Source organism: Leptodactylus fuscus, chromosome 3 (assembly GCF_031893055.1).
Source record: "Leptodactylus fuscus isolate aLepFus1 chromosome 3, aLepFus1.hap2, whole genome shotgun sequence".
NCBI classification, from domain to species: domain Eukaryota; kingdom Metazoa; phylum Chordata; class Amphibia; order Anura; family Leptodactylidae; genus Leptodactylus; species Leptodactylus fuscus.
This window is the reverse complement of record NC_134267.1, coordinates 139,202,291-139,228,977: the sequence shown is the minus strand read 5'-3', so window position 1 is coordinate 139,228,977 and position 26,687 is coordinate 139,202,291. Positions and strand designations below refer to the sequence as shown.

The 26,687-nt window shown below is 38.4% G+C and overlaps 1 protein-coding gene across 1 annotated transcript in view; it reads right to left on the bottom strand.

Annotated features, from left to right (window-relative positions):
- Window positions 1-26,687, bottom strand: part of CSMD1 (CUB and Sushi multiple domains 1) — a 1,381,920-nt gene that overhangs the window by 700,642 nt on the left and 654,591 nt on the right. Inside the window, exon 5 of the mRNA XM_075268411.1 lies at window positions 15,123-15,330. Within this exon, the coding sequence (XP_075124512.1) occupies window positions 15,123-15,330 (208 nt within the window). The remainder of the gene's footprint in view (window positions 1-15,122; window positions 15,331-26,687) is intronic.

Below are 26,687 nucleotides of genomic sequence, written 5' to 3'. Positions count from 1 at the left end.
TCTTTGAATTCCCAGTCAGACAATGGCACTGTATACCAGTAGTAAAAATTGTGGGTGCACATAACCCCCATATATTCTTTGAATTCCCAGTCAGACAATGGCACTGTATACCAGTAGTAAAAATTGTGGGTGCACATAACCCCAATATATTCTTTGAATTCCCAGTCAGACAATGGCACTGTATACCAGTATTAAAAATTGTGCGTGCACATAACCCCCATATATTCTTTGAATTCCCAGTCAGACAATGGCACTATATACCAGTAGTAAAAATTGTGGGTGCACATAACCCCCATATATTGTTTGAATTCCCAGTCAGACAATGGCACTGTATACCAGTATTAAAAATTGTGGGTGCACGTAACCCCAATATATTCTTTGAATTCCCAGTCAGACAATGGCACTGTATACCAGTAGTAAAAATTGTGGGTGCACATAACCCCCATATATTCTTTGAATTCCCAGTGAGACAATGGAACTGTATAGCAGTAGCAAAAATTGTGGGTGCACGTAACCCCCATATATTCTTTGAATTCCCAGTCAGACAATGGCACTATATACCAGTAGTAAAAATTGTGGGTGCACATAACCCCAATATATTCTTTGAATTCCCAGTCAGACAATGGCACTGTATACCAGTAGTAAAAATTGTGGGTGCACATAACCCCAATATATTCTTTGAATTCCCAGTCAGACAATGGCACTGTATACCAGTATTAAAAATTGTGGGTGCACATAACCCCCATATATTCTTTGAATTCCCAGTCAGACAATGGCACTGTATACCAGTAGTAAAAATTGTGGGTGCACATAACCCCAATATATTCTTTGAATTCCCAGTCAGACAATGGCACTGTATACCAGTATTAAAAATTGTGGGTGCACATAACCCCCATATATTCTTTGAATTCCCAGTCAGACAATGGCACTGCATACCAGTATTAAAAATTGTGGGTGCACGTAACCCCCATATATTCTTTGAATTCCCAGTCAGACAATGGCACTGTATACCAGTAGTAAAAATTGTGGGTGCACGTAACCCCAATATATTCTTTGAATTCCCAGTCAGACAATGGCACTGTATACCAGTATTAAAAATTGTGGGTGCACATAACCCCCATATATTCTTTGAATTCCCAGTCAGACAATGGCACTGTATACCAGTAGTAAAAATTGTGGGTGCACATAACCCCAATATATTCTTTGAATTCCCAGTCAGACAATGGCACTGTATACCAGTATTAAAAATTGTGCGTGCACATAACCCCCATATATTCTTTGAATTCCCAGTCAGACAATGGCACTATATACCAGTAGTAAAAATTGTGGGTGCACATAACCCCCATATATTGTTTGAATTCCCAGTCAGACAATGGCACTGTATACCAGTATTAAAAATTGTGGGTGCACGTAACCCCAATATATTCTTTGAATTCCCAGTCAGACAATGGCACTGTATACCAGTAGTAAAAATTGTGGGTGCACATAACCCCCATATATTCTTTGAATTCCCAGTGAGACAATGGAACTGTATAGCAGTAGCAAAAATTGTGGGTGCACGTAACCCCCATATATTCTTTGAATTCCCAGTCAGACAATGGCACTATATACCAGTAGTAAAAATTGTGGGTGCACATAACCCCAATATATTCTTTGAATTCCCAGTCAGACAATGGCACTGTATACCAGTAGTAAAAATTGTGGGTGCACATAACCCCAATATATTCTTTGAATTCCCAGTCAGACAATGGCACTGTATACCAGTATTAAAAATTGTGGGTGCACATAACCCCCATATATTCTTTGAATTCCCAGTCAGACAATGGCACTGTATACCAGTAGTAAAAATTGTGGGTGCACATAACCCCAATATATTCTTTGACTTCCCAGTCAGACAATGGCACTGTATACCAGTATTAAAAATTGTGGGTGCACATAACCCCCATATATTCTTTGAATTCCCAGTCAGACAATGGCACTGTATACCAGTAGTAAAAATTGTGGGTGCACATAACCCCAATATATTCTTTGAATTCCCAGTCAGACAATGGCACTGCATACCAGTATTAAAAATTGTGGGTGCACGTAACCCCCATATATTCTTTGAATTCCCAGTCAGACAATGGCACTGTATACCAGTAGTAAAAATTGTGGGTGCACGTAACCCCAATATATTCTTTGAATTCCCAGTCAGACAATGGCACTGTATACCAGTATTAAAAATTGTGGGTGCACATAACCCCCATATATTCTTTGAATTCCCAGTCAGACAATGGCACTGTATACCAGTAGTAAAAATTGTGGGTGCACATAACCCCAATATATTCTTTGAATTCCCAGTCAGACAATGGCACTGTATACCAGTATTAAAAATTGTGGGTGCACATAACCCCCATATATTCTTTGAATTCCCAGTCAGACAATGGCACTATATACCAGTAGTAAAAATTGTGGGTGCACATAACCCCAATATATTCTTTGAATTCCCAGTCAGACAATGGCACTGTATACCAGTATTAAAAATTGTGGGTGCACGTAACCCCCATATATTCTTTGAATTCCCAGTCAGACAATGGCACTATATACCAGTAGTAAAAATTGTGGGTGCACATAACCCCAATATATTCTTTGAATTCCCAGTCAGACAATGGCACTGTATACCAGTAGTAAAAATTGTGGGTGCACATAACCCCAATATATTCTTTGAATTCCCAGTCAGACAATGGCACTGTATACCAGTATTAAAAATTGTGGGTGCACATAACCCCCATATATTCTTTGAATTCCCAGTCAGACAATGGCACTGTATACCAGTAGTAAAAATTGTGGGTGCACATAACCCCAATATATTCTTTGAATTCCCAGTCAGACAATGGCACTGTATACCAGTATTAAAAATTGTGGGTGCACATAACCCCCATATATTGTTTGAATTTTCAGTCAGACAATGGCACTGTATACCAGTAGTAAAAATTGTGGGTGCACGTCACCCCAATATATTCTTTGAATTCCCAGTCAGACAATGGCACTGTATACCAGTATTAAAAATTGTGGGTGCACGTAACCCCCATATATTCTTTGAATTCCCAGTCAGACAATGGCACTGTATAGCAGTAGCAAAAATTGTGGGTGCACGTAACCCCCATATATTCTTTGAATTCCCAGTCAGACAATGGCACTGTATACCAGTAGTAAAAATTGTGGGTGCACATAACCCCAATATATTCTTTGAATTCTCAGTGAGACAATGGCACTGTATAGCAGTAGCAAAAATTGTGGGTGCACGTCACCCCAATATATTCTTTGAATTCCCAGTCAGACAATGGCACTATATACCAGTAGCAAAAATTGTGGGTGTATATAGCCCCAATTCTATTGCTAGGGGACTTGCAGGGTATTTCTGAGGTGAAGGTGGGGGGGCACACCGTTGGAACGGGGATTTGGGGTGTATATATGGGGTATACGGGAATACACTGTCAGTGTGTTCCATTCAGGATCCTGGGAAAGCTGGGTTGCGGCGATTGAGCCCGTCAGTGCCACGTTACACTGACAAGCTTCTCCCTGGAATTGAAGTTATATGTAAGCCCAATATATTCTTTGAATTCCCAGTGAGACAATGGCACCATATGGCAGTAGCAAAAATAGTGGGTGTATATAGCCCCAATTCTATTGCTAGGGCACTTGCAGGGTATTTCTGGGGTGAAGGTGGGGGGGCACACCGTTGGAACGGGTATCGGGGTATATATGGGGTATACGGGAATACACTGTCAGTGTATTCCATTCAGGATCCTGGGAAAGCTGGGTTGCGGCGATTGAGCCCGTCAGTGCCACGTTACACTGACAAGCTTCTCCCTGGAATTTAGCTCTTATAAGAGCTGTTGGTTGTCTTCTCCTTCCTATCTAGCCTGTCCCTGCCTACCCAGAATCTAACCCCTAGCTAACTGGACGGAAACCTCCGTCCCCGGTGAATTGCAAGCTCAGAATGACGCGAAGCTGGGCGGCGCTGTTCTTTTAAATTAGAGGTCACATGTTTTCGGCAGCCAATGGGTTTTGCCTACTTTTTTCAACGTCACCGGTGTCGTAGTTCCTGTCCCACCTACCCTGCGCTGTTATTGGAGCAAAAAAGGCGCCAGGGAAGGTGGGAGGGGAATCGAGTAATGGCGCACTTTACCACGCGGTGTTCGATTCGATTCGAACATGCCGAACAGCCTAATATCCGATCGAACATGAGTTCGATAGAACACTGTTCGCTCATCTCTAATCATGAGCTATTAGCAGTAACTGACTCAATGTCTATCCCTATATTCTCTGTCCATTCTAATTTGCCCAGCTGCTAATATGCAGATGAGCTAGGGTATGGGAAGATGCTGCCACACTATCTGAATGTTAAACCAGCGGAAAATACATATACTCATGCTTCTAAAGCTTTCCCTGAACATCAGCTATTAGCAGTAACTAACTCACTTTCTATCCCTGGTTCACTTAACACAAACTAATTTTTACAACAGCATAAGGCTATGTTCACATCTGCCCCTGGTATCCATTCGTTGCAAATCTGTATAAAAATGGTGACACAAAGAAAGGACACAAATGGTTACACAGCGCATACCATATTCTGTCTTTTTAGACGGATTAGTCAAAAGGATAAAACTGTTTTGTGTCCACCTTTGACAAATCCCTTTTTTCCCTTTCCATTCTTAGCAAACACAGAGGAGAATGAAGAGGCAAAAACAGACACACACAGATTACTATCCATTGATAATCCATTTGTGTCTGCTTTCATAGACCTCAATGTTTATATATATATATATATATATATATATATATATATATATATATATATATATATATATATATATATATGTGTGTGTTAATGTCTGTTGTGTATCCATATTTTTTGGATGAAGTAAAAGTGTTGCAAGTCCGACTGTTGTTTCCATTCAAAAGAGCTACACCCAGCGGAAATGCTCAAAACGCACACGCAGATTGTTTTAAAATTCATTTAAATCAATGGGTTTTTCAATGACCCGCTCCAAATCAGTTTTTATGATTTTTAATTGGACCACAGCAACTGATTCCATGGCAGACCCCAACGTAAGTGTGAACTCATCTTAACATGTCGCTGTTTCATCAAAAGTTATTTATAATATAATAATATAAATGGAATAAATATGAACAGACATAAATATGGATATACCAATATAAGGAATGAGACTGATGTACAAACATGAATGATGTATAGGAGGATTAGGACCAGCACATAATAGACCAGGCATGCATTCAAAGGGTCAAGACACTGGGGTAACCAGAGCTCAACACAATAGTAGCTCATACCCATACTTAGAGATGGGGAAAAATATTAATGAGTCCATATGTGAACACTGCTGAAAAAAATCCACAGGTGATAAAAGATATGATGGGTGCTACCACATCATGTAAAGCAGGAAAAGGAAATGCTATCTTTGAGCCCCAAGGCTTGATTGTTTACAATGTAAATATCCAGTGTGCGTCTCATTGGAGGACCTTATGGTCAAAATTTCTAACGTGGTGATGGCTGAACCACTTCAATCCATTGAAAAAGACAGACAATAAGGATTACATCCAAGACTGCCCAAATACGGCATGCTACTGGAGTTTCTAAATGATGTCCCACATCATTGATGTGAACCCTCACCCTCCTGCAGAGCTCCTAATGGTTTTACCCCCACATTGAGTCTCGCAGGAACAGGTGATCTGACCAGTGATTTTCAGTTAACCAAAAAGGTAAAAGGTCTGCCAGTGCATGTACTATTAAAGTGTATCCCTACTGAGCTAAATCTAAATGCCGCACAGTTCCCACACCTGTGTAATCCCAATGGGGGCATAAGTAGCCACCTTCCTGTTCCATAGATGACAGGTAGCTATGAACCAGCCTATCCTTTAGATTGAAACCCCTGCGATATGTGATGTTGGGGCATCACTTACCATCTGACTAGTATTTGGGTCAGCTTGCAATATACCCCAAAATTTCTGCAGGACCCCTTTGACCACCTAAAATGCAATATCATATGTTCCAATTTTTCTAATATTCTCTTTACACATAATCTGCTCCCTTAGATTTAGGGGAGTATATCCTTCCGTTATCACATAGGAAGGAATAGGACAGCACTCCAAGAATATTTTTTTATGATCTTTCTAGTTAATTTTTTTATGTGCAATAATACTGAGATCCATAATTGGCCAAAAAATATTATACATTCAGTTTGTATGCCACATAAGATAATAGAATCACATATAGAAGATCCAATTCAGAAGTTGATGTATGTATGGTAATAATCAGTGTAGTGCAAAGTTTCAGCAAGACTGTCCTTAGTCTAGACATGTCTTGGATGAAGATTCAGGGTCCAATCACATGGAGGAAAATGGTGAGGAATTTGGTGTGAAATTTTCCACACTGAAAAAAAGCCTCCCACTAGAGGAAAATACCGCTAGTGGAAAAAAGCTAACAGAACCCATTGAAATCAATGGGAGGCTTTTTTTCAGTGTGAAAAATTCCAAACCAAATATCTCACCATTTTCCTATGTGTGTATGGACCCTTAGAGAGGGCTGATATGATGGTCTGATAAGAAAGGACCAGGGATGGGTCCAGGTGTAAAGCCAGTAGTGTAGTAATGGAAAGGAAAGCTGCTGCTTTAGTGATTATTGCCATAAATGTACAACTTCAACTTCTGAATTGGATGTTCTATAACTGAATCTTTTACTGTGATATACAAACTGGATGTGTAATATTTTTGGCTGATTGTTTTATATAGTTCTCAGTATTATTGTACATAAATAAAATAACTAACAAGTTCATACAGTAATTTTTGAAGAACTGTCCCACTGTCCCATTACTTTCCATGTAAAATTGTGTTTGCGGGGAGTCCAGCCAGTCCTCTTGGGAAATTGCACCCAATGTTACAATAGAGGAGTGTGCTGCCTGCCTACTGAATAAATATCATTTTCTGTTGTCAGGTTATAATGATGTTCCCTTTTCAAAACTTAAGATAGGTAAACCCTTCAAAGAAATCCGTTTTTTAAGCTTGATGAAGTCCATTGGTAATCTCCCATATATCGTCCAATTGCAAAATACACAAAGGTACTGACTAGAGATGAGCGAACACTAAAGCCGCACACAGTTCGACTGTTCGAACGGATTTCGAACCCCATTATAGTCTATGGGGGAAATGCTCGTTTCAGGGGTAGGCAACATTCGATAAAATCATACTTACCAAGTCCAAGAGTGACAGTCGGGCTGGATTCTGCTTGAAGTCTTCTCCCGGCGCAAGGTCCCCGCATCCTCTTCCGGGTGGAATTCACTCTGCCTAGGCATCCGGCCTAGGCAGAGCCGACTGCGCGTGCGGCTCTGCCCAGGCCCAACGCCAATGTATAGCATTCTGCCAATCAACGCTGGTTCTGCATCGAACATTAAACTTCGAACAGCTAGTAGTGTTCGATCGAGTATGAGTATTTTGAATACCGTAGTATTCGATCGAACACCTACTCGATCGAACACTACTCGCTCATCTCTAGTACTGACCCTTTGGATTATCCTCCCACAATGGCCATGGTTGGCAATCATTTCAACTTAATAAGCAATTGTTTGCTGTTTACTTGCAATTCACCTTATTAGATAGCTTTCCCTGAGGTGATTTCAATATTATCAGATCCAAAAAGTTGATCTTATCCGACTGTATCTCACAAGTTACAAACAAACCCAAGTTTGCTTTCTTAGGTGACAAAAGCCCCAAATTTCTCCTTAGTCCCATTATTTAGTATTAACACCAAAATTTAACACTATATAACAGCTAAAAAAAAAAAAAAAGTCATGAAAGGCCGCAATTAACTCTTTCTCACTGGATCATAACATATAGTCACATATAGGATAGTTAAATATCATTTTGTGATAACTTGTCATGAAACCCTATTGTGTAGAGAAAAGCAGCATAACAAATATCTGGACACACATCTGTATGGAAAAGGTACATTAATATCTTTGTTTTCTGATACTGATTATGGAGACAAATGCAATCTACAGTATCTACACACAAAAATTGCAAACATTACAGATTTATTTTCTACAGAAAATCATTTTGAACACAGCACATTTTGAAAAAAAAAGTTCTCAATTGTGCAGTGCTGCCCACTCGTATATCATTGTGTTCTTACTTGTCTACACTGTGCCCTTGTCCCATATTGACTGCATGGTATGGGAGACTAGAGAAAACACAATGCTGTGCACTATATTCAATAGAAGTCACTGTTAAATGGGTTGGTTATGTGACACTCTCTCAATGGACAATTTTAACCTGGAGCACAGTGAAAACAAGGGTATGTTGTTGTGCCGTAAATTACATGATGGCTGTGCTAAAGATATATTTCTAAGTGGCTTATGTTAAAATGGCTAGCACCATACAACTTTGTTATAAAGTATATGACTTACTGAAGGCCTGATGCACATGTTAGATTACGTAGCTCTTGTAGATCTGTAGGCACTCCTTGTGCTGCAATGTAAAATTATAGCCTATAGAACATAGTCTTATTATTTTTCTGCCAAATTTATATTGTAATGGAAAGGAAAAGAGAAAAACTTTGTTATGAATGAGTTGACTAAATGTAAGTTAGATAAGGCAGCTCTGCATGGATCTATAGGCACTCCTTGTGAGGTAATGTAATATGACATTGTCAGTATTCGGGGATGCTGTGGCCTTCCTATTATGCGGCGTATGTCCCGGAGAAGTGTCAGAGACTCCTCTGGCTGTATTTAGTACCTTAAGGGGTTGTTTCCTTGGTGCATGTTTGACTGGCAGACTGCCTGGCCAGTCATTCCTATGTGAGAATGTTGGGGTTCGTATCTCTGTTCCTATTTAGATCCCCTCCCCCTAGTTCATGTGCCTGCTATAGCATCCAGAAAAAGCAAGAATAAAAACACACTTATTCAAAAACCATTGAGGTAATTTACATACTAAAGGTAGGTGTGGAATAGCATTTCTAAAGGCTATGCAAGGATGTGATTAGTTAAAAATGACTTTTCCCAATGATAGAGCCCCTTTAAGTTTTGTTTTTCCTTACCCTTCCTGTTCTCTGCCTGTTTAGTTTCCCTGTTTATGTTTGTATTCTATTGCTCACCAATATCTACCTCTGGTCTTGCCTGATTTTGCTTTACAGCTACTGTTCTCTGTTATTTGCCACTACTAGTAATACTCGGTTTGTTTCCTTTTTGCATCTCAGCCCATTGTTAGGGTAACTATAGGGAATCTATTTTAGGTTCCAGTGAGGGGCGTCCTTGTACGGACGTTACTCTGAGATTAGGCAGGTTCAGTCAGGGAATCTGTTAGGGAAAGTTTCCCAGTCTGTTTCTTCCTGCGTTCCTGTATATTCTCTCTCTCTCTCTCTCTCTCTCTCTCTCTCTCTCTCTCTCTCTCTGTATATGTATATATATATATATATATATATATATATATATATATATATATATATATATATATATATATATATATATATATACACTCACCGGCCACTTTATTAGGTACACCATGCTAGTAATGGGTTGGACCCCCTTTTGCCTTCAGAACTGCCTCAATTCTTCGTGGCATAGATTCAACAAGGTGCTGGAAGCATTCCTCAGAGATTTTGGTCCATATTGACATGATGGCATCACACAGTTGCCGCAGATTTGTCGGCTGCACATCCATGATGCGAATCTCCCGTTCCACCACATCCCAAAGATGCTCTATTGGATTGAGATCTGGTGACTGTGGAGGCCATTGGAGTACAGTGAACTCATTGTCATGTTCAAGAAACCAGTCTGAGATGATTCCAGCTTTATGACATGGCGCATTATCCTGCTGAAAGTAGCCATCAGATGTTGGGTACATTGTGGTCATAAAGGGATGGACATGGTCAGCAACAATACTCAGGTAGGCTTTGGCATTGCAACGATGCTCAATTGGTACCAAGGGGCCCAAAGAGTGCCAAGAAAATATTCCCCACACCATGACACCACCACCAGCAGCCTGAACCGTTGATACAAGGCAGGATGGATCCATGCTTTCATGTTGTTGACGCCAAATTCTGACCCTACCATCCGAATGTCGCAGCAGAAATCGAGACTCATCAGACCAGGCAACGTTTTTCCAATCTTCAATTGTCCAATTTCGATGAGCTTGTGCAAATTGTAGCCTCAGTTTCCTGTTCTTAGCTGAAAGGAGTGGCACCCGGTGTGGTCTTCTGCTGCTGTAGCCCATATGCCTCAAAGTTCGACGTACTGTGCGTTCAGAGATGCTCTTCTGGCTACCTTGGTTGTAACGGGTGGCTATTTGAGTCACTGTTGCCTTTCTATCAGCTCGAACCAGTCTGGCTATTCTCCTCTGACCTCTGGCATCAACAACGCATTTCCGCCCACAGAACTGCCGCTCACTGGATGTTTTTTCTTTTTCGGACCATTCTCTGTAAACCCTAGAGATGGTTGTGCGTGAAAATCCCAGTAGATCAGCAGTTTCTGAAATACTCAGACCAGCCCTTCTGGCACCAACAACCATGCCACGTTCAAAGGCACTCAAATCACCTTTCTTCCCCATACTGATGCTCGGTTTGAACTGCAGGAGATTGTCTTGACCATGTCTACATGCCTAAATGCACTGAGTTGCCGCCATGTGATTGGCTGATTAGAAATTAAGTGTTAACGAGCAGTTGGACAGGTGTACCTAATAAAGTGGCCGGTGAGTGTATATATATATATATATATATATATATATATATATATATATATATATATATATATATATACACACACACACTTGACATTAAATGGGAAACCTAATTGAGAATACCAAGGTTATGGCAAGATCACCACAAAATGTTACTCACTGTATTCACTGTAATGTTACCAGTAGCACTACCTCCCCCCCTCCCTAGTATTCAGTCTGGGGAGGGGGGTGAACGTCTTTCTATCGTCCACCTCAGGTAAGGTTCCCCACTGAAATCACTACACCTACAGCAGAACTATTCTAGTAGTTCCTTACTTTGCTAACATGCTATGTTGTGTTATCTTGTCATAGAAGACAAGTTATTGAAATCTATAGAAAAAAAACTGAGTTAACATTCTGTGTCACAGTGTAGATAATGCACTATTTGGAAAGTTAAGCTTTGTTACGTGTATATTGACATTTGTGAATTCTTTGTTGTCGATGTCTTATTGCTAGACACCACTGTGACTTGCTTTTTTCTCTCATTTGAAGTAGTGTACCAATATTTGCTTATATATGTGTTTGTCATGAAGTAGAGAATGCATTATTTGATCTATGTGAAGGCAGAATAATTTAACTGGGTCTCAATATATTGCTGCAGTTTTAAAGTATAGTACTGAAAGTGATCACACTGTATCTTTCAATCCTAAATGTCAGGTTTTGTTTGGTTTTATTGCATTGGAAGCTGAAAGATTAAAGGTTCCTATAGTCTTGTATGTCATTCCTTTTCTTTCATTCTAAAGGAAATTGACTATCTTTCACTCTGAAAGACGAGGGGGATGGATGGGGGAATAATTGATTTCTGGAGTGATAAAGTAAAGTTGTATTTTATGTAATGGTTTTGTGAATACAATTGTTTTTGAAAAGTGTTGTATTTGTAATGTGATTGATATATTAGTTGTGAAAGGGATATCAATGCTCATTTACTCTTGCTGTAAAAACATGTTTACAATCTAAACACTGAAGTATACTTATAGGGAATTAAAGTACTTTTAATATGACAAGAAATAACATTTAGTTATGAAATATTTTCTGGTACATAAAATGGGTTATCTCAAAACTGACATTAGTAACATGTGGCAACAATATGGCACCAAAGTGCTAGAAAGAAGTGGTACAACCATGGGGATAACTATTATTTGATCACTGCTGATCAACCATTAGTGATACAGTAAGTCCTCCAATTCAAAAGCTTTTGGCCTTATCAAATATTTCCCCCTCCATGGAATGCAATGCAAAATGCCCCCTTTGTCTTGGCTATATATGGAATCAGGGACAGAAATTTCTTACTTTCATAGGAAATCAGGGGCATATGGGCATTATCTTTAGATGCATGAAAACTGCATTTAAATATAATGCCAAAATAGCATATAATAAGTTTAATATAACCACCATGGGAGCATGATTTGCATCATATGGCTTTAAAAATCTAGTCAAACCAAAAAAAGCAAAAAAAAAAAAAAGCATTTAAATAACATTCAAATGAAACCAGTTAAGATAGTAGAACTTATTTGTGCATATTTTTAAGTTCCTCCAGCCTGAAAATGACTCTATGGAAGAGATGAATTGTTGCTCATTGAACTATGGGTAAATAATTCTACTATTTTCTCTTGATTTCACTTGATTAATTGGAATGCTGCTTCAGTTCTTTGCTTTGGAATACTATGTATTCATAAGTATTATATATTCACCAACTAATAGATAATTGCAGATTCATGTTTCCTAGAGGGACTTTTAAAAAAAAAAAATAAGAAAAAAAGGTCTCAAATAAAAAAAAAAAAAATTCAATTGCTTAAAATTCTGTAACTTAGAGAAGTTGTCCAGTAATTAGAGTTTTCCAAAAGGAGGTTAGGGAAAGTGAAAAAAAACAAAACAAAAAACACTCACCTGTCCCCAGCTCTCCGATGCCTTCAACCTGGTCGAATCCAGTTGCTCCCGGGATTTGTACTGGTGGGAGTCCTTGCCACATGTAACCTTTGATGCCAATCAGCTGCTGGAACAATTTCTGGAAGCAGCTTGATGGGACCACAATGGGATACACCAGAGAACCAGGGACATGTGAGTAAGGGTTGTTTTTATGTCAACTTCCACAGCAACATTGCATAAAACTTTATTTCCTGGACAACCCCTTTAAGAAATTACTTATAGGGTAAGTCACATGGCATAAAAAACAAAAAGCAATTAAAAAAGAAGATAGCATGCCCCCCAAATAAAAAAAACATAAAAATAAATAAGTAGATAATAAATACTCTACAGTGTAAAAAAATATCAATAATTTGATAGACACAAAAAATTGCCGTCATTTTGCTATGTTGTTAAATAAACAGAAACCTTTTGGAGCTTGGAATGCATTACAAAAAAATTATGCATTTTTATTATGCAAAATATTAGAAAAACTATGCATATTTGAAACAACCATGAGCATAATAATAAAGTTTACATGTTGAATTAAAAAAAATAAAAATTAAACAATAGGGAAACTGATCTTTTCTTAGGGCATAATTCTTCCAAATAATGAATAGATAACTTTTAGATAACTTCTGCTACAGACTGTATTACACCTGTATTGCAGTCTATAGGAAAATCATAGACAAGCATCAATAGCTATATTCCTATTACTGTTTTGGGAGCCTAAAGAAGACTCCCAGCTGTCATAAGCTAATGGCTCCTATGATCTTGCCACAAAGACTACTTAATAAAGTGATCAGATAGGACTCTGACTGCGGACATTATTGCCGGATCTCTGCTCTGTAAAACATGTAAAACAATGGAGATCCCGGCATCTGCTCTGCTTCATTATGGCTGATATTGCAAAGTGCTTAGAGAAAAAACTGGATTATGTTGTGATCTCTAATCCCAGTAAGAAAGATATATCAGATGTAGAAAAGTTTAACATTCTACAGTGTGATAACTCACTCCATCATGATATCTTATCATAGAAGGCAAAAATGCTATTGTAAGGGTCCTCTACACCACAATGTTTTTCATGTGTTTAATCTCAAAATAAATGTAGCCACATATATACATTAGGGCTGATATATTAAGGCCTGCGCTGTACTGATCTTAGATGTCATAGATTTCAGCTTAAATTTTTTAGAGAAAGTAATCGTGAATCTGTTGTGTCCCACCTTGATCCCTACCCTGTTTTGCCCATAATAAGTATGGTAAAGAAGAAAAACAATCTCACTTTTTGTATCAAAGTAGCATAGACCAAAAATTGCAATTGTCAGACTTTGAATGCCAGAAAACTGTCATACAATGTATGATACGTATGGTATAAGTCCGAATTTATTTATTTAAAGGATTATCTTATTTCATCTTCAATTTGGTTAATTCCATTTCAACACACTATTACAACATGCTACCAAAAGCTGCAATACCACCTTTCCAATTGGGTGATCATGTATAGACAAAAATAGGATAGTTGGCATTCACTTTGTGATAACGTGACACAAAACCATGTTATGTTTCTAAAAACAGCTTAACAATTTCAGCTAAGGGGATATGTAAGGGAAAACACATATCTATATTGGCCTTACTGTTTATTCCTTTAGTGAGTGCAAGTTGAACAAAACCTTGATATCTTTTACATGAAGGAAAAGTAATAATATGAGTAACTAACAAAAAGTAACTAAAATTTGTCAGTACAATAGCTTGTGTCCTTACTTGCCGTCAGGTGCCGTCAGGCTGTATAATGTAGATATACACCATAATGCCAAAGGGAATGCTATAACCTCAGTATTCATAACCAAAAGCATATAGCAAATTTATAAAGACATACTATCTATCCAATATATAAATATATATACATATATATTACAAACAACAATGAACCAATGATGTGCTGGTCTCCTTGATCATCAGACCTAACACCCTTCTTTCTGGGGGACTATATTAAGGACTCAAGTGTATCTGCCCCTCCCAACTACAGGATCTGAACAATACGAGACCACACATCACTGAACCAATGGAGTCCATAAGCTGGCAAAAATCTAGACACAACTGGATTACCACTTCTACATGTCTCATGCCCCTAATGGATTCTCCTCTCTATCAGCTATCATAAAAAAAGATAAATCCACTGAAAAAAGTGATCCAATCTCTAACAGTGCTTCCAGATTCACTGCTTCAATCATATAAATACACTCTATACAAATCGAGCAATTAATTTATATATAAAATCTATGCCAGCATGTAGGACATAAAATGTCCACTTACCTCCAACTTGTAAACTCATACATTTAGTCCATCTATGTATTTCAATGACCTTTTAGCTAAAATGTACTAAATATTATGCAAGTATAATACGATGTCAATTCCTTATCAAGATAATAAATTTTGTTTTTGCTACTTGCCATATTGATGGAGCATCAGTTCCGCTGATTTCTAAGAAGTCATATCCTTCTTCCATTTGGAAATCTGTAAAGACCAGAGCAATTGTATCGCCAGGCTCAGCAAGTATAGTCCATGTGCAGTCAGCATTATTTTCATATTCTGATGGGAAATGAGGGCTTGAGATGATGCCGCTGGTTCCTCTCAAAGTTCCACCACATGCCCCTTCAGCTAATAAATAAAACACATAGTGGTTTGTTCTTATTAATTATTAATAGGCAACAATAAAGTCGTTGTCTCCTTGATATTAACTGATGTTCCAATGTATCTAGTATTGTTAGAATACTGCTTCCTTGACTAGTTAAACATGCACTATTAAAGATGAGTCTGATCCCTGGGGTTCAACCCCTGTGACCTGCAGTAGTCATGAAATCAGAAGCCTTCAAATGTCCTGTGCCACATGTGAATGATACATTACTGTACAGTACATCCTCAATTCACTCAATTCACTTCTATGGGACTGACAAATATATCGCTGTCAAAGAAATCCCATAGGACTGAGTGGAGCAATGGCTAAGCATGAGGCACTCAAAGAACTTGCAGACCCATGTTATCCAATAACTTATGATCTCAGCAGTCACACACCAGCAAACAAGACACTTGTCTCCCCTGTGTACATGATACCGCCACATAAACTGGAACATAAACATGGTAAACAGTGCTGCAAATATAGACTCAACATTATACTTACTTTTTGTTTTTCATTTTTGCTACATTAAGAAACTAATTTTTCCACAAAAGTCACACCCATCTACTTAAATTTGGGGGTAAAAAAAAGTTGATATGGCTTATACATGTGTGTCTTCTTTTACCTGTCTTCTTGGCTGGATATGGTTTCGTGACAAGTTAACACAAAGTGATATGCTAAGGGCTAGTTCACACAGGGCATGAGTTGGTGGAATTTGTTCCTGATTGTGACGCGGGAAGCCGTGTCACAATAGGGCCAAAATGCACCTGCCACAACTGTCGCGGATTCCGACAGTCGTGACTTCCCGCTCTGGAGTAGGCTCAAATGAATGGGCCTAGGCCGCAGGGTGCTGTCGCGAGGCTGACTCCGGGGCTGAATCAGCCACGGAATCTGCCTTAATAAGGGGCAGCTCACTTCTTTTTTCCATGAGCGGCAACATGCTACTCACGGAAAAAAGTAAGCTAGCAGTCTATATAGACCTCTATTGTGAGGGGGGCGGATTCTGATGTGGATTCAGCGCCAAAATACGCCCCCTATTGCCCCGTGTGAATGAGCCCTAACTGTCCTATCTGTGTTTGCTGTGTTTCAAGACTTTTGATAGCATGTTGTGAGATTGTGTTGAATTACTTTTGAAACATCTTTCACCAAATTGGAGATCAGCTACTCTAAACATATCTGTAGCATGTCCAGAGATGGAACTGAAAGCTCCGGGGCCCCTATGCAAAATCTGTAATTGGGACCCCATTTACCATGTTTTATATATAATACTGGAGTATTCTTACATTATAGTAAAGTCTTTGGGCTCTTTCAGGCACTTGGGCCTGGTAGTGATCGCTATCTCTATAATTACACTCCTGAGCATATCATATAATGCTTATATTGCTTAAGCATCTTGGAAGGCAATCATATATATCCTGTATTTTAAAGATATATAAATGTTGTGTTTATAGTGCTTTATACTGCATAATAATATAATTTATGTTTATGTTGCTAGTTATTGCTCAGAAGCTTCCTATTTGTTAGAAAATCTTGCATAACCAACATATACACTGTAATTATTAATAATCATATCATAATTTCACATTCATTGTAACAGTAACGCAGATGCCATACAATATATATATATATATATATATATATATATATATATATATATATATATATATATATATTTATTTATTTATTTTTTTTTTTTTATTTTTTTTTTATTTTATTTTTTTTTTTTCTAAAGCAATTTCTGTTCAATGCAAAAGATCTTTAATATATATAGATATATATTTCTAAAACAATTTCTCCTCAATGAGGAAGATTTATAGGAGACAACAAGATGTGTGCAATGTGTGCAGTCAACTGCACCGAAGGAAAAGAAAAAACATTAGAGGTGAGAGAAGATGAACAAAGACATATCAGTGTGGTGGATTAAAATTATTAGTAGTTGCTCTAAAGACCACTTCAGTGGACTGTGAAGCAGAGTATTAAAATGATCTAAAGTCCCTGAACATGTATAAATTAAGGAGATGAATAGTATGGTAATATGTGTATAGTTCAATTGGCTCCTAAGGTCACACATGCTTATATAAAGCAATGTGGTATTTAAACTGAGTAAATTACCATTTTCGTGAGGAGATCAAAAGAACTAATACAAGTGTACCTGGAAGCAAAATAAGAAGCTAAAACAACATTAATGGAGAAAAGAATAAAATCTACAATGTATACAGAAAAAGAACGTCATATGGATGTAAGGAACATACACTTAATTATACAGCAAGGAATGTGACACAGGATTAATACATCCGTATGATACCTTTGTCTTTTATGTTAATTGCTACATTTTATCTCTGTGAACAGTAAATATGCATCAATGTTTTACATGAAAAAGGCAGCTGAGAAGCAATAGCATAATATGAGTTCAGCTCAACACTCAACACAGCATTTTGCACATGGAAATGTAGATAAGAAAGGATGAAGGAAATTGTTTTAAGACTTTTATTTTATATTACGGCTTACTGTATAAGATATGTTCCTGTATATGCAGATGTTCATGTGACATAATGTATGTTCCTATGGTGTACAATTACCTAGATCATTAAAAACAATGCCACTTAGTATCTCATGATGGATATAAATGTTGAAATAATAATGCATTTATATTAGTTATGTCTCTAAGATCATCTGCAAGAGGGTGATTGTGTACTGAGTAAGGGTACAGCCATATAAACAATAAAAAGGAATATATTGCAGACTTTGCTACAAATTTTGTGGTCAATCACAGCAAAATCTATATTTATTAAATGGGGACTTGGTTACAGATATTGCTGCATATTCACCATCTCGCTGCATTGAAAGAGGTGGAATCCATTAGGAAAATCCAGGAAGTATTGAAATGCTAAGTATTTTAACTCTGTACAGCAGGTTAATTTCTATGTGTTTTTTGGGGAGGAAGGAGAGGGGCAGCATGTGATGAGATTGGATAAAACTTGTTGAAAATGTGTGGCGCCACAAATTTTTTAAAAAATCTTGCATGCGAACAGTAAATACAATATGATGTATGTGTGGATATACCCTTAGGCAAGATTAAAATAATAATAATAATAATAATAATAATAATAATAATCATACAAATAAAAGAAAAAATAACATCCAGTTCTGACTGTGATCAATTTTGTTCATAGCATCCGCAAGGTATAAAAAGGATATGAATAATGCCCTCAAAGCTTCCTTTCAAGGAAACAAGTTCAAAGAGGGCCTGGATGCCTTTCTTGAAAATAAAAATATAACAGGTTATGGACTCTAGATTTTAAGGACACGTTGATCCAGGGTTTTGAAACTGACTGCCAGATTGGAGTCGGGAAGGAAATTTTCCCCTGAAATGGGGCAATTTGCATGAGCCTCATGGGGTTTTTTGCCTTCCCCTGGATCAACAGTATAGGGGATTGTAGGGTTACAGATTGGACTTGATGGACTGATGTCTTCATCCAACCTCATCTACTATGTAACTAACTATGTAAGGGAGTCTACCAGCTATCCCAAGCATATGGTTCTCTAGGGACATGTCTATAGCCGCAGCTCTTGCTGCTCAGACTCCATCTCCTGCCTATGGCATCCTGCACAGTGGGAGTTGAATAGAGATGAGCGAACACTAAAATGTTCGAGGTTCGAAATCCGATTCGAACAGCCGCACACTGTTCGACTGTTCAAACGGATTTCGAACCACATTATAGTCTATGGGGGGGAAATGCTCGTTTCAGGGGTACACAAAATTCGATAACATTATACTTACCAAGTCCACGAGTGATGGTCGGGCTGGATTCTCCTTGAAGTCTTCTCCCGGCGCAGCGCCCCCGCAGCGTCTTCCGGCTGGAATTCACTCTGCCTAGGCATCGGGGCCTAGGCAGAGCCGACTGCGCATGCACGGTCGGCTCTGCCCGGTCCGACGCCTGAGCAGAGCTGACTGCGCATGCGAGGGCATGCCCGCACATGCGCAGTCGGCTCTGCCTAGGCCGGATGCCTAGGCAGAGTGAATTACAGCCGGAAGACGCCGTGGGGATGCTGCACGGAGAAGACTTCTAAAGGTAAGAGAAGAACCAGCGTTGATTGGCAGAATTCTACTCGATCGAACACTACTCGCTCATCTCTAGAGTTGAACTTTCTATTGCTATGACATCTCCCATGCTACTTGAGCAGCTCCCCGGGCTGCTCAAAGTTGTTTCTCTCAAATCTACAAAATTGACATACATAACAACGGTGAGTACTTTATGTTGACAGTTAAACAGTTTAACAGCAACTGGAGTGTCAAAGGTTGCTGACCCCCGCCCTAGGGGATTTAAATACTAGGGGGCCTGATCACCAATACAATATGCTACAATATTCATTTATTGCAGTATATTCTAAAATACCTTCACTTCTATTACATACTGTCTTTTGGATGCCTGGGTGAAAATTGACAAAGGCATCTAAAGAGTTAAATGCCCACAGTTAGTCTGTGTAGCACCCAACTCATATTAGGGTGCAATATTTAAAGTTCAGACATCTGCCATAAATATGCAGAGGATGTTGGAAAGGGGTTAAAGCTGCTGCCCTTATGCTACTGTCTTTACATTTACGGATGCATTAAGCTGTACAAAATGTACAAAGCATTAGACAGTTTAACCACAGTAAACATGCAGTAAACGTGCAATTTATTGCTTTTTTTTCCTATAATTTCAGAATTCGCTAGAACGGTATTTGACTATTTTCATACTTAATTATGACAACAGAGTAAAGATATACAATTATCTGCCTAAATAAAGCATATAGTCAATTATTTATGCATTTGCCTTCCAATACACTATTTCATGGAAATTGACTTGTGCATGTCCGCTGTCTATACAGTTCATGCCCCATGACTGATAGTCCTCATGTGTTTCAGATCATTTACTTCATGTATAACATTTTATACGCTACAGAACAAAATAGAGTAATCAATAATATACAGTATAAATTTGCTTTTATATATTTATACAGCTACAATGAAAGGTCATACAGCTGAAGTACTTTAGTTATAAATTAAGTAAATTGGTATGTTAATAAATACATCTTGCAGTATAATTTATGTTAAACAGAAAGAAAATAAAGTATTAGGCAGCACTGCAAAGTAAGCTGAAGATGTTAAAATTAATATTTATTAAAGGAGTTTGTCAAGTCCAAAATACCAATAATAGTTCCAAATCTGGCCCATCCCCGATGTACTGTCGACCATTCTGGCAAGCCCATGGACAGAATATTATTTCTGCATTGCTTCTTTGGTTTATGACCACTAGATATGGGCAAACCTCCCTAGATTTGTTTCATGAACCATTAGATCCCTAGATTTGTTTCATTTGTTCATACATAGCACAATTATTGGTTTGTGGGGCATTCAGGACCTTACAAATTCCCTTTAAACCATATCTACAGCCTGTCAATCCATGTCAGGGGAAGTCTTGCTTAAAAAGGCGCTTTTGAGATGGACTGAAGTGCAGCATATATGGATGATTAATGGATTCTCATATCTTCATCTTAGTCTGCACTGGTGCCACAAAGAAATTATGCATCTTATGATAGGATACTGAATCAGGAGCCCCTACAAATTTTAATCACTTATTATTTACTTGGTTTTTCTGCTTAGGCAAGTACATGGATGGTTGAATACATTATTAATGTTAGATGAATGGATGAACAGATATAAAAAAGATAGGTAGACAGATACATAGATTAGAAATATAGGTAAAGACTTCAAGTCTCTAGATACATCGGGGAAGATTTATTAAGAGTGGTGTGTCCTACTCCAGGATTAATAAAGGCCCCGACAGGTGCAGGGTACTGTTTATTCATGAAGATAAGATAAGATAAGATAATCCTTTAATAGTCCCACATTGGGGAAATTTCAGCGTGTTACAGCAGCATAGTAATACAGATACAGGATAATACAGAGTAATATATTACAGACGTAGACACAGATAAGCTGAGAAGAGAAGATATACTAGGAGTCCATGGCAGCTAAGGAAAAAACAGAAGAGAAAGAGGAAGACCTCATGGTCATCCTCATAATCATTAGTTCTCTGTGCGGAGTGCTCTTCGTTTGGTCTGATGTAGATTATACAGCCTGGTCCCGGTTGGAAGGAAGGACCTGCGATAGCGCTCCTTCTCACACTTGGGGTGAAGCAGACGGTCACTTACAGTGCTGCCAAGTCCCATCAGGGTCCCATACATGGGGTGGGATTTGTTCTCCCGCATGGAGGTCACCACAGACAGTATCCTTCTGTCACCCACCACCTGTACTGGGTCCAAGGGGCTCCCCAGGACAGAGCTGGCCCTCCTGATCAGCCTGTCAAGTCTATTTCTGTCCCTGGTTGATATACTGCTTCCCCAGCAGGCCACACCGAAAAAGATGGCTGAGGCAACCACGGAGTTGAAGAAGGCCCTAAGAAGTGTCCCCCGGACTCCGAAGGCCCTCAGCCTCCTGAGCAGGTAAAGTCTGCTGTGGCCCTTTCTGTGCAGCGCCTCCAGGTGATCAGCCCAGTCTAGTTTATTATTGAGGAGCACGCCCAGGTACTTATAGGTCCTGACTATCTCAATACATGTTCCTTGGATCTCCACCGGCCCTGGAACTGGCATAGATTCCATTATAACTCACTCCATATATAACAGATATTTCAGACTGAAGCGCCACCACCCTGCTTTGCTCACATTCACACAATATCTGAGCAAAGGCACACAATATGTGTTGCGCCACGTTAGACTCAATTAAGGGCCTTGTGCCAAAATTGTGCTAAAATATCATCCCTCTATACCAGAAAACAGTTTGATAAATTCATCAGCGTGTTCATTAAGTACACTTGCAAATTTTGTATGTTGCTTTGGCATCTCTTTTCTCACCAAGCCTTGTCTTCTATTTTATTGTTGCGTTACATAGGGTTTTTTTTTTGTAGACTAACAAAGCGTAGAAACAAACACAATAAACACATGGGGATAGAAAGAGAAATACACACTTATAGTACACTTTCATATATTTAAATATACTACTTGTTTACTGCATATAAAACTGTACTATCCTTAAAGGGGCTCTATCATTGGTGAAACAGGATTTGAGCTAGTGATATGCCTGAATAGCCTTTAAAAAGGCTATTCAGGCACTATTACTCGTTTTTGAAAAAAACCTTCTGTTTTATTACATATTGGTAAAACCGATATGTAAATGAGCCTCTCTGTGCACCCTGGGCGCTCCCCCAAACCATCATGCATCCCCCTGCATCATACCTTGGTAACGCCCCCTGCTTTGCTTATGCTCCATGATTGCCCTCCTCCTCTGTTGTTGTACCCGCCTCCATTCTTGTAGCCTTGATCCCTGCGCATTTAAATCTCGGGCATACGCAGTAACACTCCCTTCCAAGCGCTACTGCACATGCCCGAGCACCATTTTCTTGTGTACAATGGAAGAAAGCACACAAGAGAACAATGGAGAAGGAGGGCAATCATGGAGCATAAGCAAAGGAGGGACGTTTTCATAGTATGACGCTGGTGGTGCACGGTGGCTTGGGGGAACGCTCAGGGTGCATGGAGAGGCTGATTTACATATCGATTTTACCAATATGTAATAAAAATGGGAGGGTCTTTTTAAAAACGAGTAGAAGCATCTGAATAGCCTTTTTAAAGGCTATTCAGGAATATCACTAGCTCAAATCACGTTTCACTAATGATAGAGCCCCTTTAAAGACTAACGGCTTGATTTTATCTATAAAACTAACTAAGGTTTAAGAGTCTAAGATACCTTCAGTTTCTGAACTACAGTTAGCAAAAATTTGAGCAGTCTCTATTCTAAAATTAGAAATTCAGCTGCTGTATTGAATTACTTATCTCACTTTTGTAAACTGCTTGTACAAGTTGTTCAAAGTCCAAAACCACTTAAAAATATTGTGGGCTATAATATGCACCAGTTTCTGATTTACAAGATTTACTAAAAACCATCTCAGGATTAATGCTGGGAAGACCAAGGAGATGGTGGTGGACTTTAGTAAACGGAGGAGTGCTCCGACCCTGGTGGAAATCCAGGGGACATGCATTGAGATAGTCAGGACCTATAAGTATCTGGGTGTGCTCCTCAATAATAAACTAGACTGGGCTGATCACCTGGAGGCGCTGCTCAGAAAGGGCCACAGCAGACTCTACCTGCTCAGGAGGCTGAGGGCCTTCGGAGTCCAGGGGACACTTCTTAGGGCCTTTTTCAACTCAGTGGTTGCTTCAGCTATCTTTTTCGGTGTGGCCTGCTGGGGGAGCAGTATATCAACCAGGGACAGAAATAGACTTGACAGGCTGATCAGAAGGGCCAGCTCTGTCCTGGGGAGCCCCCTGGACCCAGTACAGGTGGTGGGTGAGAGAAGGATACTGTCTGTGGTGACCTCCATTCGGGAGAACAAATCCCACCCCATGTATGGGACCCTGATGGGACTTGGCAGCACTGTAAGTGACCGTCTGCTTCACCCCAAGTGTGAGAAGGAGCGCTATCGCAGGTCCTTCCTTCCAACCGCGATCAGGCTGTATAATCTACATCAGACCAAGCGGAGATCACTCCGCACAGACAACTAAATGACTGAATGTCCTCCTTCTTTCTTCTCTGTTCCTTAGCTGCTATGGACTCCTAGTATATCTTTCTCAGCATATGTGTGTCCTGTAATATATTACTGTGTATTATCCTGTATCTGTATTACTTTGCAGCTGTAACATACTGAAATTTCCCCACTGTGGGACTATTAAAGGATTATCTTATCTAAAAAGGCTTACCTATTACAATATATAAAATCATGCCTGCAATATTTGTCCAGGGTTAGGTTCATGCCATATGAGCAAAACCCTATATTAGTGATTACTTATCAAATCCTTTAAACATTTCTTTTTATCTTAAAAGAAGCAAATCTTTAATATGCCTCAGATATAAAAGAAGAGTCAAACATAAAAAGATATAATTTTTTGCCTTCTAGATTACTGCCCTTTTCTATTTCTTCTCTACAAGCTGAATAGATGCAATTAAGAAGCTTGACATTTCATAAAGCACCAGCAAGTGACATATTGTCATTGCCAGTCACATTATATAAGGCTTATCAATTTAAATAAATGAAGCTTTCGACAGATCTAAACGAACCAAAGGCATATATTATTCAGGACGCCTTATTAAAAGTACAACAAAGGTAGCTAGCAATTCTTTGTTAGTGGTATCTTTTGTAAATATGAATCACTGTTGCTCTGAGACAGTTTAAGATACACTTGCTTAAATGCAGAAATCTAAAATAAATGCTTCTGACTTTGAAAGTTTTTATATTTACAGCGTTAAAATGGAAGTTCCAAATGTAATTCAAAACTTTTTTTGTGTATGCATATTTTCACTGATAGATTGAATTTATTTGGATCCACTAGAAGGAATTATTAAGCTCCACTTTCCAAAAAACAGGTATTTGTCCAGATATAGCTGCCCATCCCTATTTCTACAGAACCAATTATTAATTACCATATCTGGTTTGTCAAACCAGGGAAAAACAGTGACTTAATTCAGTTCCTTGCCATTGACCATTCTAGATGCAGTGGGACAGGCTCAGAATTCAGGTGTTGTCTCACTGACTTGCTATTGACTGTATCCTCAGACACAATTTGATCTATCACTATTTACTATTTCAACTTAATATTTCCAGCGGTACCCCCACTTTACAAATCGGATGCTACATGAACAGACAATATGAGACATTACAATGTGACAAAGAATTAAGTATCAAACATTAGGAGTGAGGGCCCTGATTAGGAGAGTTTATACTCTATGAGGAAATAGGGTGACACAAGAGACAAGAGGGCTTGTTTGAGACGATGGTTCAGTCATCTTTTAATAAATAAGATTTTATTTAGGGGTATCAGATTACAGGGGGCTGAATACTTTTGCACGAAACACTTTTCAGAATTTTCAAATGTTGTAAATCGTGTATCATTTTCATTCCACTTCACAATTCTGTGCTACTTTGTATTGGTCTATCACTTAAAATCTCAATAAAACACATTAAAATTTGTGGTTGTGACAAAATTTGAAAAAGTTCAATAGGTAAGAATTATTTTGCAAATCACTGTGGATATACAGATTTAGCATAGTAGTTAACATTACTAATCATAAGTTAACTAGACTGTAACTAGACAAGGGGTATGAATACTTTGCAAGCCACTGTATATCCATACACATCTATACATGTGTGTATCTATAGTGATAGAGCTGTCAATGCATAGTATATTTTAACTCTGATATTATTTCTCATATTTATTACTCATCCTACTAAATTTGGATCTTACAAATCAGTCTTCAATCTTTCAATTTTTAGACTTCATTTATTTTACTTGCTTTAGCATCTTCTAGCATTTTTTTTAAAAAATTGTGTCAATGCATACAATACACAATATTTCTAAAAGTTGGTAAAACTTATTTATCAGATAACACTACGATTTACTTGCATCACTTGTTATATCTATATGTTATACTGTATATTGTTTTAACATAAACAAGAATGAAAGATAGTTCTTGAAAAGTAACCTCTTATCAATAAAATTAAGTCCAACAGTAAATCATAAATCAGCCTGAATTCTGTTGTCTTGCAGAAAATATAGCTGCACTGTTTCACAAACTGATTTGCAATATGCACAATGTGTTAGTAGTTATTTTATGTATTATGGCTTGTCATCAAGGTTCTGCAAGCCAAATCAGATCAAATCAGATTCAGGCGGAGGCTCCACGTTTGGGAACACATTTTTTTTTTTTTGCTGAAGATTTTGCTGTGTTTTTGAGCCAAAGTTAGGAGTGGCTACAAAAAGAAATGGAAATATATAGAAAGTTCTGATACTTTTTCTTCCTGCTCCATCCACACCTGGCTTTGGCTCATTAAAACACTGCAAAATCTGCAAAAAATGGTTGTGCTTCGGCAATGCGGGGCCTCAGTCTCAATTTGAATTTTTCAAAAGTTGTGGGCTTGTCCAAACCCAAAACCTTTGAAGTGCATCACCCCCGGATCACTATTATACTCTGGGGTCTCTACAGACCTCAACATATAATAAGTAAAAGCCCAAGAGTATAATAATAGCACTTCCAGTTTCTTAAACAAGCAAGACAGACTAATCTTACAAATATTCGTCAAAATAATCTTGTAAGGGTCGCCCATCCTTAGTAACAATATTGTTTTGAAGTGGCTTTATGCGAACCTGAAGTCTTTAAAAATATATGAACTAATATAATTGAGGGTATATCTTATCTTCTGATAAGAAAGAAAGAAAAATGAATAATGCACTTTTTTTTCTCTCT